Source organism: Oncorhynchus nerka, linkage group LG10, assembly GCF_034236695.1.
Source record: "Oncorhynchus nerka isolate Pitt River linkage group LG10, Oner_Uvic_2.0, whole genome shotgun sequence".
NCBI classification, from domain to species: domain Eukaryota; kingdom Metazoa; phylum Chordata; class Actinopteri; order Salmoniformes; family Salmonidae; genus Oncorhynchus; species Oncorhynchus nerka.
In genome coordinates, this window is record NC_088405.1 from 49,345,167 (window position 1) to 49,362,529 (window position 17,363).

General features: G+C 41.6%; 1 protein-coding gene across 2 annotated transcripts in view; it reads right to left on the bottom strand.

Moving 5' to 3' along the window:
- Positions 1-17,363, bottom strand: part of LOC115135444 (A disintegrin and metalloproteinase with thrombospondin motifs 2-like) — a 54,546-nt gene that overhangs the window by 19,288 nt on the left and 17,895 nt on the right. The window contains exon 1 of one of the 2 annotated variants that reach the window (XM_029670138.2): positions 6,688-12,416. In XM_029670138.2, the coding sequence (XP_029525998.1) occupies positions 6,688-6,805 (118 nt within the window). In that variant the 5' untranslated portion in view covers positions 6,806-12,416. Of the gene's footprint in view, positions 1-6,687; positions 12,417-12,459; positions 12,632-17,363 lie in introns of those variants that run through there. The other variant, XM_029670137.2, reaches the window with a different exon arrangement.

Consider the following 17,363-nt stretch of genomic DNA (forward strand, 5'->3'; position numbering starts at 1 on the left):
GCACCTGTGAAACGGTCGTTAAGACACTAACAGCTTACAGATCGTAGTCAATTAGGGTCACAGTTATGAAAACATAGGACACTACAGAGGCCTTTCTACTGACTCTGAAAAACACCAAAAGAAAGATGCCCAGGGTCCCTGCTCATCTGCGTGAACGTGCCTTAGACATGCTGCAAGGAGGCATGAGGACTGCAGATGTGGCCAGGGCAATAAATTGCAATGTCCGTACTGTGAGATGCCTAAGACAGCACTACAGGGAGACAGGACGGACAGCTGATCATCCTCGCAGTGGCAGACCACGTGTAACAGCACCTGCACAGGATTGGTACATACAAACATCACACCTGCGGGACAGGTACAGGATAGCAACAACAACTGCCCGAGTTACACCAGGAAAGCACAATCCCTCCATCAGTGCTCAGACTGTCCGCAATAGGCTGAGAGAGGCTGGACTGAGGGCTTGTAGGCCTGTTGTAAGGCAGGTCCTCACCAGACATCATCGGCAACATTGTCGCCTATGATCACAAACCCACCGTCGCTGGACCAGACAGGACTGGCAAAAAGTCCTCTTCACTGACGAGTCGCGTTTTTTTCTCACCAGGGGTGATGGTTGGATTCGTGTTTATCGTCGAAGGAATGAGCATTATACAGAGGCCTGTACTCAGGAGCGGGATCGAATGGAGGTGGAGGGTCCGTCATGGTCTGGGGCAGTGTGTCACAGCATCAACGGACTGAGCTTGTTGTCATTGTAGGAAATCTCAACGCTGTGCGTTACAGGGAAGACATCCTCCTCCCTCATGTGGTACCCTTGCTGCAGGCTCATCCTGATATGACCCTCCAGCATGACAATGCCACCAGCCATACTGCTCATTCTGTGCGTGATTTCCTGCAATACAGGAATGTCAGTGTTCTGCCATGGTCAGCGAAGAGCTCGGATCTCAATCCCATTGAGCACGTCTGGGACCTGTTGGATCGGAGGGTGAGTGCTAGGGCCATTCCCCCCAGAAATGTCCGGGAACTTGCAGGTGCCTTTTTGGAAGAGTGGGGTAACATCTCACAGCAAGAACTGGCAAATCTGGTGCCATCCATGAGGAGGAGATGCACTGCAGTACTTAATGCAGCTGGTGACCACACCAGATACTGACTGTTACTTTGATTTGGACCCCCTTTTTGTTCAGGAACACATTATTCCATTTCTAGTAGTCACATGTCTGTGGAACTTGTTCAGTTTATGTCTCAGTTGTTGAATCTTGTTATGTTCATACAAATATTCACACATTAAGTTTGCTGAAAATAAACGCAGTAGACAGTGAGAGGACGTTTCTTTTTTTTACTGAGTTCACATATACCTGTATAGGAAATATTGTTGAAACAATTGATTTGAAAATAAATGATCATGGAAAACAAAACCTATATGCAAAAATGCTAAGTTATTATATTTCATTAATCACAAAAATGTTCTTCAGTGTGGAAAAATGCTAAATTTCCCAGAATGCATTAGTTTAACCCTCACTTTGACCCCGAGGCCTTCAAAAAGAAGCCAAACAAATTCAACGGTTGGTGTAAATATAATAGGCTATTCTAAGCACTATGGTTAAAAGAGTACAGTATATGAACATTGTTTCCTGAGAAAAGTGATGTATTCTTTCATATCTGAAAGTGTGACCTGTCAGATTCAATGAAACTCTCATGCTCTATTGCTGGCTTCATATGCTCGTGGGAAATGGAAAACTGGAAAGTGGGAAGTCATAAATCCAACATGATTGTGTTCAAGTGCTTTTGAAGTCAGAAACTATTCTTCATCCAATAAGATTATAGCTAGCTCAATAAAGTTAGCTAATTTGTCTATATTGTCAAACTAGCTACATTCTCCATATTGATAAGGTTGTAGTTGTCCAAAACGGATTTGTTGTCATCTTTTGTTTAAAAAGTTACAAGGTCAAGGGTGAAACGTCACAACTTTGCAACTCGTTCAAGTGAAACATCCCAGTCGTAACAAGGAATGTCAGATAATTACAATAGCATGTGAATGCATGCAGCATATGACTGAGTGGAATTTCTTTGAATTGTACTGAATAGAATTCTACTTCCTGTCAGTCAAACTCAAATTCTACATCCTGTGGGGTGTGGCCAATTCAATTTGAATTTAAACTCATGAGCTGATTCACAGTGCATAACCTTTTCTATGCCATTTCAAAGTCTTGTGGTAAGATAGGTTGATCTGACAGCTTGTTAAAAAGTATAATCCTCTCGACTGTTTACACACACATCTCCGTCCTGCCAGAGAACAGGTTTGAAAGAGAGAGATTCGTTAAGACAATTGCAAAATCTTGGGTTTGCTCCTGAGAATAACTTCTCTCTATCGATTGGTGAAATGAAAAGCAAAGGTTCACCTTCCAACAGGACAAAGACCCTAAGCACACAGCCAAGACAACACAGGAGTGGCTTCGGGACAAGTCTCTGAATGTCCTTGAGTGGCCAAGCCAGAGCCCGGACTTGAACCCGATACAACATCTCTCTAGAGACTTGAAAATAGCTGTGCAGCATCCAACCATCTTGAGAGGATCTGCAGAGAGGAATTCAATCTTGGTTAAATCAGACCAGAGATTTTTGTTTCTCATGGTCTGAGAGCCTTTAGATGCCTTTTGGCAAACTCCAAGCCGGCTGTCATGTGCCTTTTACTGGGGAGTTTTCGCTTTGTCATTATGGGCTATTGTGTGTAGAATGATGAGGAAACATTTTTATTTAATCAATTTTATAATAAGGCTGTAACGTAACAAAATGTGGAAAAGGTAAAAGAGTCTGAATACTTTCCGAATGCACTGTATATCTTCATAATAGTGTTAGCACAATGACATGCTAGCTGTTCTCATAGACTTTCAGTCATTGCATCAACTGCTATCCATTTAAAAGCACATCCCAGCGTTGTACGAGATCTTCAGTTTCTTGGCAATTGCTAGCATGGAATAGCCTTCATTTCTCAGAACAAGAATAGACTGACGAGTTAAAAAAAAGCTATTTGTTTCTGGCCATTTGGAGACTGTAATGGAACCCACAAATGCTGATGCTCCTGATACTCAACTAGTCTAAAGAAGGCCAGTTTTATTGCTTATTTAATCACCACATCACTTTTCAGCTGTGCTAACATAATTGCAAAATGGTTTTCTTTTTTTTTATTTTCTTTTTTTTATTTTACCCCTTTTTCTCCCCAATTTCATGGTATCCAATTGTTGTAGTAGCTACTATCTTGTCTCATCGCTACAACTCCCGTACGGGCTCGGGAGAGACGAAGGTTGAAAGTCATGCGTCCTCCGATCCAAGCCGCACTGCTTCTTAACACAGTGCGCATCCAACCCGGAAGCCAGCCGCACCAATGCGCCAGAGGAAACACCGTGCACCTGGCCACCTTGGCTAGCGCGCACTGCACCCAGCCCGCCACAGGAGTCACTGGTGCGCGATGAGACAAGGACACCCCTACCAACCAAGCCCTCCCTAACCAGGGCGACACTAGGCCAATTGTGCGTCGCCCCACGGACCTCCCGGTCGCGGCCGGTTACGACAGAGCCTGGGCGCGAACCCAGGGACTCTGATGGCACAGCTCCTTAACCACTGCGCCACCCGGGAGGCCCTGCAAAATGGTTTTCTAATGATCAATTAGCCTTTTAAATGATAAACTTGGATTAGCTAACACAACGTGTAAATTGGAACACAGGAGGTGATGGTTGCTGATAACGGGCCTCTGTACGCCTATGTAGATATTCCATAAAAAATCTGCTATTTCCAGCTACAATAGTCATTTACAACATTAACAATGTCTACACTGTATTTCTTATCAATCAGTTATTTTAATGGAAAAATAATGTGATTTTCTTTCAAAACAAGGACATTTCTAAGTGACCCCAAACCTTTGAACAGTAGTGCATAGGAAACTAGTCATATGTCATGTGTCACTACCTCACAGGGGAGAAATTTGAACGTAAACATTCTGGAACATATTAATTTTCATGTGCCTTAATAACAAACTTGTATGCCATCTGTAAAAATGTATAAAGTTGTTCAATTATGAACCTAGTTGGTTTAGCCACAGAAAAAGCCAGGAACCTTCCCGCTACCGCTAGCCATGATTGGCTGAGATAATGGATGGGACATGCCGATAATGGACATGCCGAGAGATGAGTTCGGATTGGTCTGTCATGTATTACGCTTCTGTCTATAACATAAAGTATGTTTCGGTAATTCTTTGTATCGCAGTTTTTTTTTTAAAGATATCACGAAGACGACCGAGTTTTGAAATTCAGTGGAATGCCCGGTGGAAGCAGAGAATGATAGCTAAGGAGATGGAGAAAATTGAGGCATTTGATTGCAAATGTGGAGGGAGTCGAAAAGAGAACACAGAAGGCTGTTGTATAAAACACCCTTCTTCGGAATACGTCTTCAAACTAAGGACAACCATGGCATTCGTGGCAGAGAGGGAGAAGCGTTCATCCACATGTATACGAGCAAGAGAGTCTAGCTAGCTACATTTTCACTTATTATATGTTTCTAATTCTGTCAGAAAGTTGTTTTCATTAAAAGTTAAAGGCTGGTTCGCTAGCTAATGTTACGAATATGATCTTTGTATTAATACTATTGTTTTCATTGATAGTTATAGCCTAATGTTAGCTAGTTAGCTAACATTAAACCTAGTTGGTGGTTAGCTTTAGCTACCTGTAGATTTATGCAGGGTAGTACCGTTAGGAGTTGGATTTATAGTTCATTGTTTAGCTAGCTAGCTTCATGTCTAAACAAAAGACTTTCACTATGCAAGTAACCATTTCACTGTACTGTTTACACCTTCTGTATCCTGTTCATGTGACAAACTTAGATTTTATTTGATATAGCGTGTGTTTACTAGAGACGGTAATGTGAAGAACAACATGACCTGCACCTGTTCTAAAATTCTCTGGTAGAATGCCCTGCTTTTATTTTGTCACACTCACAACCGTAAGATATTTTCTGTAATTAGCTCGCCATTAACTCAATCTTGTTGTGAGTTTATTTTCCTGTAATAATGATTACAAATTAGCTTAAGTTAAGACATTGTCAGCTATATGATTTGGTCATTATTTGAACTGGCTAGCCAGCTAACTTAACTTTAACTAGTTAGCTAACAAGCTAGAAACAAACCAAAACATTATTTAGAAAGTTGCTTTTAGTTGCCTGGTTCGCTAGATTGACATATACTAAATATATTTTTTAACAGATTAGTTTATTCTTTTTTTAAATACACCAGTTATGCTATTGAGGACCACCAGGCTGCTGATGTTCATGGAGCCTGTCGTTTTTGTGTTTATAGCTACTTTTTCATTACGACAATTTTGATGGTGAACGACTATAGAATGTTCATGATGTCACTGCGACAACTGTAAACAGTCATGTCGATAGACGTAGTATAAACCAGCCTTTAGTCTTGAAATCTTTGGTTGTTTAGTACAACATTGTTTGTTTAGTACACTCACTACCATACTCACTGTTTAGCACGTGGCCTCACATTTGAATCCTGGGTCTAGGCTTAATAGGGTGTGAACGATGCTAAATGGGTGTAGACAAATAAGAGCTCTCCAGTCTGAAGTGGATGTTGATTAAGGCAGCCCCCCGCACCTCTCTGATTCAGAGGGGTAGGGTTAAATGCGGAAGACACATTTCAGTTGAAGGCATTCAGTTGTACAACGGACTAGGTATCCCCCTTTCCCATTCCCTTTCCAGTAAGGGCCATTTTCTAAAAAGTGGAGTTACAAGTGTATCAACTTTCAAAGCAGAATTACTTTCATATTGTTCCTCAACTGTAGTGTATGATATACCATTTTCTAGCTCTGAGTCTCTACTTTTATCCAATGTAAAAAAAAACACGATTTCTAATTTTACTACATAAGACCAAATCGAGACGGTGAGTCACATATATATATATATTTTAAAAATGACATCATCGTTTTTACAGCGGTGGCAACAATAGGGGAAACAATGATGCACTACTGTACTGCAGTTGCCAATACAATTTCAATTGCACAAAAAGCATGTCTAAATCCAGAAGATTTTAAATAGAGCCTGGATGATGACAGGGGTGCTCTTGAATTATGACAAATTGGCTCAGAAAAGACATATAAAGCCTAATAACAAGCTAAAAGGGTTCACACAAGGCCAGTCATATTTCTTTTAGAAAGCTCCCCTTTCAAGTTTTAAACCTATTTATTTGATCATTAATGATGTCTTCTTCTCAATAAACAATCTCCTCAGGTTCATTACAGGAGCAGATGTATGGCTGATTCATAGAAAGACAGGGTGGTTAGAGGACAGAGAGCTGGAACAGCCGTACCGCTGCCTGGCCACCAACAAGACCTCATATGCTATAGGCAGTGAATCTCATGAATAAACCGGAGAACTTCTAATAGGGAAACTGGAGGAGACACATTAGATCACTGTAATCATTTTTATACCATTTTTTAAATCTCTGGCCAAACATATGTAGAAAATGTATCTAGATTTATAAAATGTGAAAGATAATATTAAGGGTGAAGAAAAAGGTAATACATTCCACGCTAAAAATTAATTTAATATTTCTCTTTAAAATGATATCATTGCTCCTCGATATTACAATAGTGCATCTTAAAGCATTGTGTCTTTGTGTACGCACTTCCAGGACTTTCCTACCGTAAAACAATGGCATGAGTTCTGTCTTCATGGACTCTTTTGCAGGTGAACTCTTGATCGAAGCATTGGAATAGATGGAGCAAACCTGGCAATCCAAGCAGCTTGGGAAGTGAAGCATGGGAACAGGGGACGAAACCACCCGTTGCTCAGGTTACCGTCAGCTCACACCCGGGCCCCGTGTCCATTCCAGCCCATCAAAACATAACTCAGCACGTTCCAACACAGGCACCCTGAGCTAAAAAACTAAGTCATCATATTTCAAGGGTAAAGCCTTCGAAGAACAACAATGTTCTCTGCCAATGACTATAAATAGACTGATACAGGGGCGGGTGGGTCACGTGCTTTGGGTTTCGATACTGACTGTGGACATTGATTCCTCATTAGTGTTGATAGATACTGTGTGTCAATGCTGGTGAGCTTTAATACTGGGCTTCCCAGTAGCAATCCTCAAGGACCCCTCATATTACACACTGATGAGAAAGTGTGAATTGAGACATGATAGCGCTTTCAAATTATAAAATGGTTGAATAGAAAGGAATCAACCACAGGTGTTTTCTATTGGAGTGTCTAGGCTACTTCATATAAGTCATTTAGCAGACGCTCTTATCCCTCGGGATTAGTAAGTGCAGTGCATACATTTGTAGATTTGTTCATACTGGTCCCTTGTGGGAATTGTACCCACAACCCTAGCATTGCAAGTGCCATGCTCTACCAACTGAGTCATACGGGACAAGAGTCTATACTTCAAGTATAAATAGCATGGTGGCTGGTGCAGTTATAATGCTGTTAGCTGTAACCCCAGGTGGGACTGTGAGGTTGTGCACTTGAGGCAGATACCTAGCCTTAGGGGCCTCTGGGAACATTTCAGTGACAATGCAAAATCTAAATAGTACACCCACCACAAAAGTCACCCTGGATGAGGGTGGTCTCATGAGGTATGCTGGCTCAGCTGCTTTCAATCTGAATGTGAAGAGAAAGGATTCGGGTGCAAGGGAAAAGCGTATCGAGATCACATGTCTTCGCAAGATGAAGTGATTCTTGATGTTGTTCTACCTGAGCGGATCTTAAAACACAGCATCCGTCTGAGGTCACACTTTCCTTCTCCTTTCCATTGCTGCCTGCAGCCAAATCCCATCCAGATGTGTTTAGAATCCTAAACCTTCCCTGGGTTACCCTAGGTCCCCCCTCTGTCACTCAACTGATCCGCCGCATCACACCCAGCCTAGCTCCACATTCAGGGGATAACGCCTCCACTCAGATGAGATTGGAACACTGACATCACAGCCAAATAAAAAAAATGTATGCTGCAGTGAAATAAAGGAAATCTGTTATGTGACGCAGTATACAAAACCCAAACGAATAAACAAGATGTAGTCAGAACATTTAAGACAGCACAGCACTTTGTACAGACAGAGAGAACCAGGGACGTCTGTAGTGTCTACGAAATCGCCTGTAAAGAAAAACATGTTCACCGTTCAACATTTGTCAAAAAACAAACGGAATGTTTTTATTTTAGGGGATGACTTTCAATGAAAAACATGCGCGGTGGTGAAACACAGACACACAGACACACAGACATACAGACACACAGACACACACATGCAGGTCAAACCAGGCAAGCATGCACATACACATTGACACACGTACAAACACAAGTACACATGTGTACTCTTAGCTACACACACAGTACGTAGATGTAATGCAAGGTTTCAGCCACCTCTAGTATTAGGCATGACTATGTGTTTATAGGGTAACAGGGTATTAAGGGTGACCAGGATATACAGCAGCACTTCTTTGACCCATTCAAAATCCCTCACTGCTGCATGGCTATTACAGGATAACATGACCAAATCCTCAGAAGTAGTTCACCTACTCTTGCCATGAATGAGCTAACTCAAGTCATTGTCTTGTATCAGATACAGTTGAAGTCGGAAGTTTACATATACCTTAGCCAAATACGTTCAAACTCAGTTTTTCACAATTCTTGACATTTAATCCGAGTAAAAATTCCCTGTTTTAGGTCAGTTAGGATCATCACATTATTTTAAAGAATGTGAAATGTCAGAATAATAGTAAAGAGAATTATTTATTTACTTTATTTACTTTCATCACATTCCCAGTGGGTCAGAAGTTTACATACACTCAATTAGTATTCGGTAGCATTGCCTTTAATTCGGATAACTTGGGTCACACGTTTCAGGTAGCCTTCCACAAGCTTCCCACAATAAGTCGGGTGAATTTTGGCTTATTCCTCCTTACAGAGCTGGTGTAACTGAGTCAGTTTTGTAGGCCTCCTTGCTCGCACATGCTTTTTCAGTTCTGGCCACACATTTTATATGGGATTGAGGTCAGGGCTTTGTGATGGCCACTCCTATTCTTTGACTTTGTAAGCATGCTTGGGGTCATTGTCCATTTGGAAGACCCATTTGCGACCAAGCTTTAACTTCCTGACGGATGTTTTGAGACGTTGCTTCAATAAATCCACAATAAAGCCATCTATTTTGTGAAGTGCACCAGTCCCTCTTGCAGCAAAGCACCCCCACAACATGATGCTGCCACCCCCGTGCTTCACAGTTGGGAAGGTATTCTTTGGCTTGCAAGCCTCCCCCTTTTTCCTCCAAACATAACATTATGTCTGGCTTTTTTATGGCGGGTGTGGAGCAGTGGCTTCTTCCTTGCTGAGCGGCCTTTCAGGCTATGTTACTCTGGCTATAGATACTTTTGTACCGGTTTCCTCCAGCATTTTCACAAGGTCCTTTGCTGTTGTTCTGGGATTGATTTGCACTTTTCGCACCAAAGTACGTTCATCTCTAGGAAACAGAACTCGTCTCCTTCCTGAGCGGTATGACATGACGGCTGTGTGGTACCATGGTGTTTATTTATTTATTTATTTATTTATTTTACCCCTTTTTCTCCCCAATTTCGTGGTATCCAATTGTTTAGTAGCTACTATCTTGTCTCATCGCTACAACTCCCATACGGGCTCGGGAGAGACGAAGGTTGAAAGTCATGCGTCCTCCGATACACAACCCAACCAAGCCGCACTGCTTCTTAACACAGCGTACATCCAACCCGGAAGCCAGCCGCACCAATGTGTCGGAGGAAACACCGTGCACCTGTACAGATAAATGTGGTACCTTCAGGCATTTGGAAATTGCTCCCAAGGATGAAGCAGACTTGTGGAGGTCTTGGCTGATTTCTTTAGAATGTCCCATGATGTCAAGCAAAGAGGCACTGAGTTTGAAGGTAGGCCTTGAAATGCACCTCCAATTGACTCAAATGATGTCAATTAGCCTATCAGAAGCTTCTAAAAACATATAATTTTCCAAGCTGTTTAAAGGCACAGTCAACTTAGTGTATGTAAACTTCTGACCCACTGGAATTGTGATATAGTGAATTATAAGTTAAATAATCTGTCTGTAAACAATTGTTAAAAATTACTTGTGTCATGCGCAAAGTAGATGTCCTAACCAACTTGCCAAAACTATAGTTTGTTAACAAGAAATTTGTGGGGTGGTTGAAAAATGAGTTTTAATGACTCCAACCTAAGTGTATGTAAACTTCCGACTTCAACTGTAGGAGTGACGCCACCTGATGTCAGACAATGCACTCGAGTTAGACGGCTTGGATCACCACAGCAGTCTACAGAGTAATGGTATGCAGAGATACGCAATGATAACCAATTCAGAGATAGTCTATGGAAGGACCACTGCTATATGGAAAGTCAAAGGTGAATCCCTCTGCCTTAAACAGGACCTCTTCCTCAGATCTGATTGAATACTGAGAAATGTTGTCATTGTTTTTGTAAGTGATTATGAAATGATGTTTACAAATGTTTCAGTCTGCCTTAAAATAGATTACATTCATTTGAGGTGATGGAAAATAATAATTGATTAGTTAGTGAAATCCATGCGCATGATGTAAAAGGGAAGGCTTCCCACAAAATGAGAAACACAATCGAATTGTAAAAATCCTTGGACATTGGCTCCTCAAGATAGTTATGTCGCAAAATGTAACACTTCAAATAAAATTTGCCTGTTTCCTTTCATTTATTTTTTATTAGGAACAAACTTTTAGGCCTAAATTCAATAAGCATTTAACCTGCGATAGCAAACACCCTTATAGCGGATGCTTGATGGTGTCGGAGGTGGAACTGCTTTGAAGCTGTCAAATTGGTGAGCATCTGTTCTTGCGATCATTGTCACGAAGCCCACCCCTCTTGTGTTGGAAGTTCTGAATGAGGAAGTGCAGGCTATATAGAAATAATTATGCTCAAATTGAAATTTCATTCAACTAAATAATGAGGGTTTCTATCATCCTAATGGAGGCGTAGATTCAATCTCATATTCCACTGTTCCAACTTGTAAACAAGGCTGCATGGGATTTCTGTTAATGTGACCCCGTGCAGCCAATGGCAATGTCCGCTTTAGGTATAATCATTTGACAGTTCAAACGCAGTTCCACTTCTGACACTGCCAAAATAACCGATATGCAGATGTCGGCTAAAGCTGATCTGATTGAATAGTGCCCTTAATGTTTATTTTTACTCAATGTCCTTATCATTCTCTTGAGCTACAAGGTCCATCTAGAGTCTGCTCTAGGTCAACCATGCTCTCCTCCACTGGAGGACATAAGTTGACTGTAGGCTAATATCCCATCAGCACTCAGCCCTGCCACATAGGAGTTGGCTGCTACCGAAACGCCACTGATGGATTTGTGAGACTACATCTGAGCTTTAAATCCGATCCACACATTCCAGCTGACGTCACCAAAGTCCATCGTGAGGGTGTTCTCCTGTATCTCCACCAGTTCCCCCATTTAGAAGTTCATACCATTTTGTTTGTAATGTACGTGTGTGTATTGGTGTTCTTTACATTTATATACATTGTGAGAGAATGTGTGCATTTGTGTGATGAGAATTTGTGTGTAACAATTCAACCGGAATACATCTGCCTTTTGTATCGTCTTATAGAGTAGACAGTAGAACTACTCAGACAAAGAAACTACAAATTTGAAGTGACTGAGAAGCAAGTCTAGCCTCCCAATATCTCCAGGCTGAGCTCCGTTGTTGGAACTGAAGTGACATGTGAATCCCTTTTAGAACTTTATTACTGTACATTTCCCATCCAGTGAGAATGCTTTGTCACAATTTTGGTAAGTCGAATGGCTGTACACGATAGGGAGAAAATAAAAAAAAGTTGCACATTTGGTTCAATCGAGTTTAGTCGCCTTTGCTTTGTCAAACAAGGGCGTTGAACTATCCTCCAGTAAGATTGGCTTAGTAGAGGCATCCCAGAGACTGCACGCGTTTGCGTATTTACATGTGGAGTCATGACAGGTTATGTACACAGTGAACTAAATTAAAAATGAGATTTATAGAAATCAGGAAACACCAACAAAACATCGGAATAAACAAATGTGGAATAAGATGCTTTCTCTGGATAGCATCCATAATGTTCATCAGGCTGGACCAGGAGAACTTGGAGGACATGGAGAGGGATACATTTGTTTTCTCTCTGCACAATAAAAGCAAAGTTTACTGTCATTTCAACATCTCCTAAAAGGGATACAAATGGAATGTCTAGGAGACAAGTCTTTCATAACTGTTTCACATTTCAAAATGAAGGACAATAATCTGACAGAGTAGCTTATCTGCATTTGGCACTCTAAAGTCACAAATGACGATGACCTCATGAAGGAATTTTATCATGTCTCCTGACAGTCAGGAAAATCATATGGAGTCTGTAAAGGTGTATCTGAAGTTCCTTTTACCTCGGGGGTGAGAGTCTGCTGTTTGATTGACAGGGGGCCTCTTAATGGCAGAGGAGCGATAAACAATGTGATGTCGTCCGTCTCCTCTCTCCTCCTCCTCTACCATCAGGCCCCCTCCACGCACCAGGGGCTCGATGAAGAACTCCTCCTTCCCCGTACGGATCATTCCTGCCTGAGGGAGAGAGAGATGAGAAGGGCGGGTTTGAATTCTACAATCACAATCTTCTAACATGAAAAATTAACTTTTAAAGGTGTCTTATGGAGAAAAATCACCATTTCCTGGTTGCAAAAATTCTAATAGTTCGCTTAATTTCAGTTGATGTGATAAAACAAGCAAACATAGTGTAGAGAATCATTGTACCATCTAAACCGCTGTGAAATATATTTTCCATAATCTAAAATATTGTATTATCAGCTGTTTGAAGCTGGTGTACCAATCCAAAAGTAAAATACGCAAAACAACTAAGCTTAAGAATGGGAAGCATAGAAATAGCACACATAGAATATATCTACCACTTTATAGACTTGCTTTCAATGAGAATGACAGATCTATAACTCACATTTCTTTGTGAATTTGGTTGGGTCGCCCAAAAAGTTACCTATTGCAGCTTTAAATAACACTTTGAGAATAACTTTGAGAATGGGAAATACACAATAATCAATATCTCAACCACTTTGAAGATCAGCCAGAAGAGAGGACAGCATTGACAAGTAGAACTGACATGAGACTGAAAGGGAAATTAGTTGATCAATATGGGGCCCTAAACAGCAAAAAAAAAAAAAAAAAGTACTAATGTTTCCATAAATGCAGACAGCCTAAATGTGGCGTGACAACCCAAGCCAAGTGCCCCCCAAGCCAAGTCTTCGTGAATGTGAAGTCAAGGGGCGGTGAATGTGAACTGCTCCTCTCTCTCCCCCATGACCGCAGAGTTAGAGCGTGGCCGCTGATGCGGCCGTTTAGCCACAGCCTCCTGGGAAATTTTACATAAGGAGCTGTCACATCCTCCCGAGGTTTAATTACCAAAGAAAGGTCTGGACGCAGCATAAATCGACACCAGCGGATACACCTCGATTGCCAACTCTCTGAGCCACTGTGAAGTCAAACGTAATCTGCTTTAGGATGCTGCAGGGCTAAACACACAACATCCTCACCTCAGAAAGGCAGTTGCTCACCTCATCTCAGGAAATCTAGAACTCTAACAGCTAATTAAAGTCATGCTAGGGATTAAAGGAGCTAACAGCAAAGATTCTACCCTGGGCCGGAGGAAAGAAGCACACACCTCAATGTTCAGAAGACAGAAGTCTTAAAAGCAATAATTCCGATTCTTCCACGTATCTCAGGGATGGCTATCTGTTATTGCAGCCACTTGTAAAACGAATAAACTAAGTCTAGTTATTTTTGATTAAACAATGATGCAAGACTGGGGTTTGTGAAGACATCCAAACTCCCAAATCTGAAATCAAACGCTGTCTTCAACAACAAAGCACATGGCCATTTGGGCTAGAAAATCTCAAACTAACATTTGAAGGATGAACTTCACCTAACAATCACAATGATATCACTCTGTCACCAGCTTTACAGTCTGAAAAAAGGTATACAGTGTCAAGACATTTGGATCAGTGGTCCACAACTCTGGTATTTTCACCACCTGAGTCCAGGGCACAATAGATATGTAGCTGTAAATTGGCATACAAATTGTAAACCTCGACAGGAGCAATGATTGATAAGTCAGCATAAACTATGCGGAAGTGCAGCAGCTTATTGAAGATGTGATGGGATCCAGCTCCAATGTAATTGTGAGACTCTGGCTTTTCTGAGCCTGAGAGACTCCAGAGCATGCCTGGCCTGCCAAGACTGAAATGGGAGAGCAGAGCCTGAGAGAGCCTGAGAAGCCCTGTCATGTCTGGGTTTCCTGCTCAGAGTCAGGCCTGCTGCCTCGTTAAAGTAAAAATCCACCCAAAACCACAAATTCCTATAATTTACCGTGTTATAGCTGCAATATACATTATAACATTTTGGGCGACCTGATTAAATTCACAAAGAAATATGAGTTATAAATCTGTCATTCTCATTGAAATCAAGTCTAAGAAGTGGTAGATTTGTTCTGTGTGCACTATTTCAATGCATCCCATTTTAAAGCATCTTTTACTTTTGGTTTTGTACACCAGCTTCAAAAACAACTGAAAATACAATATTTTTGGTTATGGAAAATATATTTCACAGAGGTTTAGATGGTACAATGATTCTCTACACTATACTTGCTTGTTTTGTCACATAAACTGAAATTAGACGACCCATCAGAATTTTTGCAATCTGGAAATATTAATACCAAAGTCAATATCAGCATGTGAAGTAGCTAGTTAGCTGTAAAATCGACTAAACAAACTACACTATCAATTTAAGAAGTCTACAATCTCACCATGTTGAACCTGTAGATCGATGTGCCTCGCAGAGTGGAGTCTGACATTCGCAACAGCACCATACAATGCACTCTGGACTGAAGACGCAGACAAATAGGAGAAATTTGGTGGACCCTTTGCTAAATTACACATTTCAGGATGAAACAGTCAGAGGTCACCAAGAGCAACATAGCTTCAGCGTGTAAATCAGCTAGAAAGATGTCGGCATCGAGTAATTGTCTCTGTCCCCCTCCTAGTTAGGGGGAGGGATCAGCTCTACAGCAGTCTCACAACTCAATCGCTGGTTGAAAACTGTTTTCTGCCCCTCCCAAAAGATAGAATTTGTCGATAATTGGCCCTCTTTCTGGGACTCACCCACAAACAGGACCAAGCCTGGCCTGCTGTGGAGTGACGGACTCCATCCTAGCTGGAGGGTTGCTTTCATCTTATCTCCAAACATAGACAGGGCTCTAACTCCCCTAGCTCCACAATGAGATAGGGTGCAGGCCAGGCAGCATGCTGTTAGCCATCCAGCTTAGTGGTCTGCCACTAGCACAGTCAGTGTAGTCAGCTCAGCTATCCCCATTGAGACCATGTCTGTGCATCGACCTAGGTTGGGCAAAACTAAACATGGCGGTGTTCGCCTTAGCAATCTCACTGGAATAAAGACCTCCTCCATTCCTGTCATTATTGAAAGAGATTGTGATATCTCACATCTCAAAATAGGGCTATTTATTGTTAGATCCCTCACTTCCAAGGCAGTTACAGTTAATTAACTAATCACTGATCATAATCTTGATGTGATTGGCCTGACTGAAACATGGCTTAAGCCTAATGAATTTACTGTGTTAAATGAGGCCTCTCCTCCTGGTTACACTAGTGACCATATCCCCCACGCATCCTGCGGAAGTGTTGCAAACATTTACGATATCAAATATCAATTTCCCCCCAAAAGATGACTGCGTTTTCATCTTTTGAGCTTCGATAGTAATGAAATTTCTGCAGCCTACTCAATCACTTTTTATAGCTACTGTTTACAGGCCTCCTGGGCCATATACAGTGTTCCTCACTGAGTTCCCTGAATTCCTATCGGACCTTGTAGTCGTGGCAGATAATATTCACATTTTTGGTGACTTTAATATTCACATGGAAGGGTCCACAGACCCACTCCAAAAGGCTTTCGGAGCCATCATCGACTCAGTGGGATTTGTCCAACATGTCTCCGGACCTACTCACTGTCACAGTAATACTCTGGACCTAGTTTTGTCCTGTGGAATAAATATTATGGATCTTAATGTTTTTTCACATAATCCTGGACTATCGGACCACCAATTTATTACGTTTGCAATCACAACAAATAATCTGCTTAGACCCCAACCAAGGATCATAAAAATCTGTGCTATAAATTCCCCAGACAACCCAAAGATTCCTAGATGCCCTTCCAGACTCCCTCCACCTACCCAAGGACGTCGGAGTACAAAAATTGGTTCACCACCTAACTGAGGAACTAGATTTAACCTTGCGTAATACCCTAGATGCAGTCTGACCCCTAAAAACAAAAAAACATTTGTCATAAGAAATTAGCTTCCTGGTATACAGAAAATACCTGAGCCCTGAAGCAAGCTTTACAGAACATTGGAACGGAAATGGCGCTCCACCAAACTGTAAGTCTTCCAACTAGCTTGCAAAGACAGTACCGTACAACATCGATGAGCCCTCACTGCTGCTCAATCATCCTATTCTTCCAGAACAATCCAAAATGTATTTTTGATACTGTCGCAAAGCTAACTAAAAAGCATTCCCCAAGAGAGGATGGCTTTCACTTCAGCAGTGATAAATTCATGAACTTCTTTGACGAAAATATCATGATCATAAGAAAGCAAATTACAGACTCCTCTTTTAAATCTGCATATTTTTCCAATGCTCAGCTGTCCTGAGTCTGCACAACACTGCCAGGACCTAGTATCAAGGGAGACATTCGAGTTTTTTAATCCTATATCTCTTGGCACATTCATGAAAAGAGTAATGGCCTCTAAACCTTCAAGCTGCATACTGGACCCTATTCCAACTAAACTACTGAAAGAGCTGCTTCCTGTGCTTGGCCCTCCTATGTTGAACATAATAAATGGCTCTCTATCCACCGGATGTGTACCAAACTCACTAAAAGTGGCAGTAATAAAGCCTCTCTTGAGAAAGCCAAACCTTGACCCAGAAAATATAAAAACTATCGGCCTATATCGAATCGAGATTGGTCGCCCGGGAGACCCGTTGTTCAAAAGGCTCTAATAAGGAAGCCACGGCAACAGCAGCAGTCAGAGGTTAACTCCTGTCTCTGAGGCAGTCCGTCTGCGCATACCATAACTGCAGTGTTCACGAATCACTGTTCAGTGTGTATGTGTGTGTGTTTGACTCTGAGTGCCTGCATGCGTATTTTCAGGGACGGCAATATACCAGGCCATAGAACAGGCCTAAAACAACAAAACATTTCCAATAAGACAACAAAC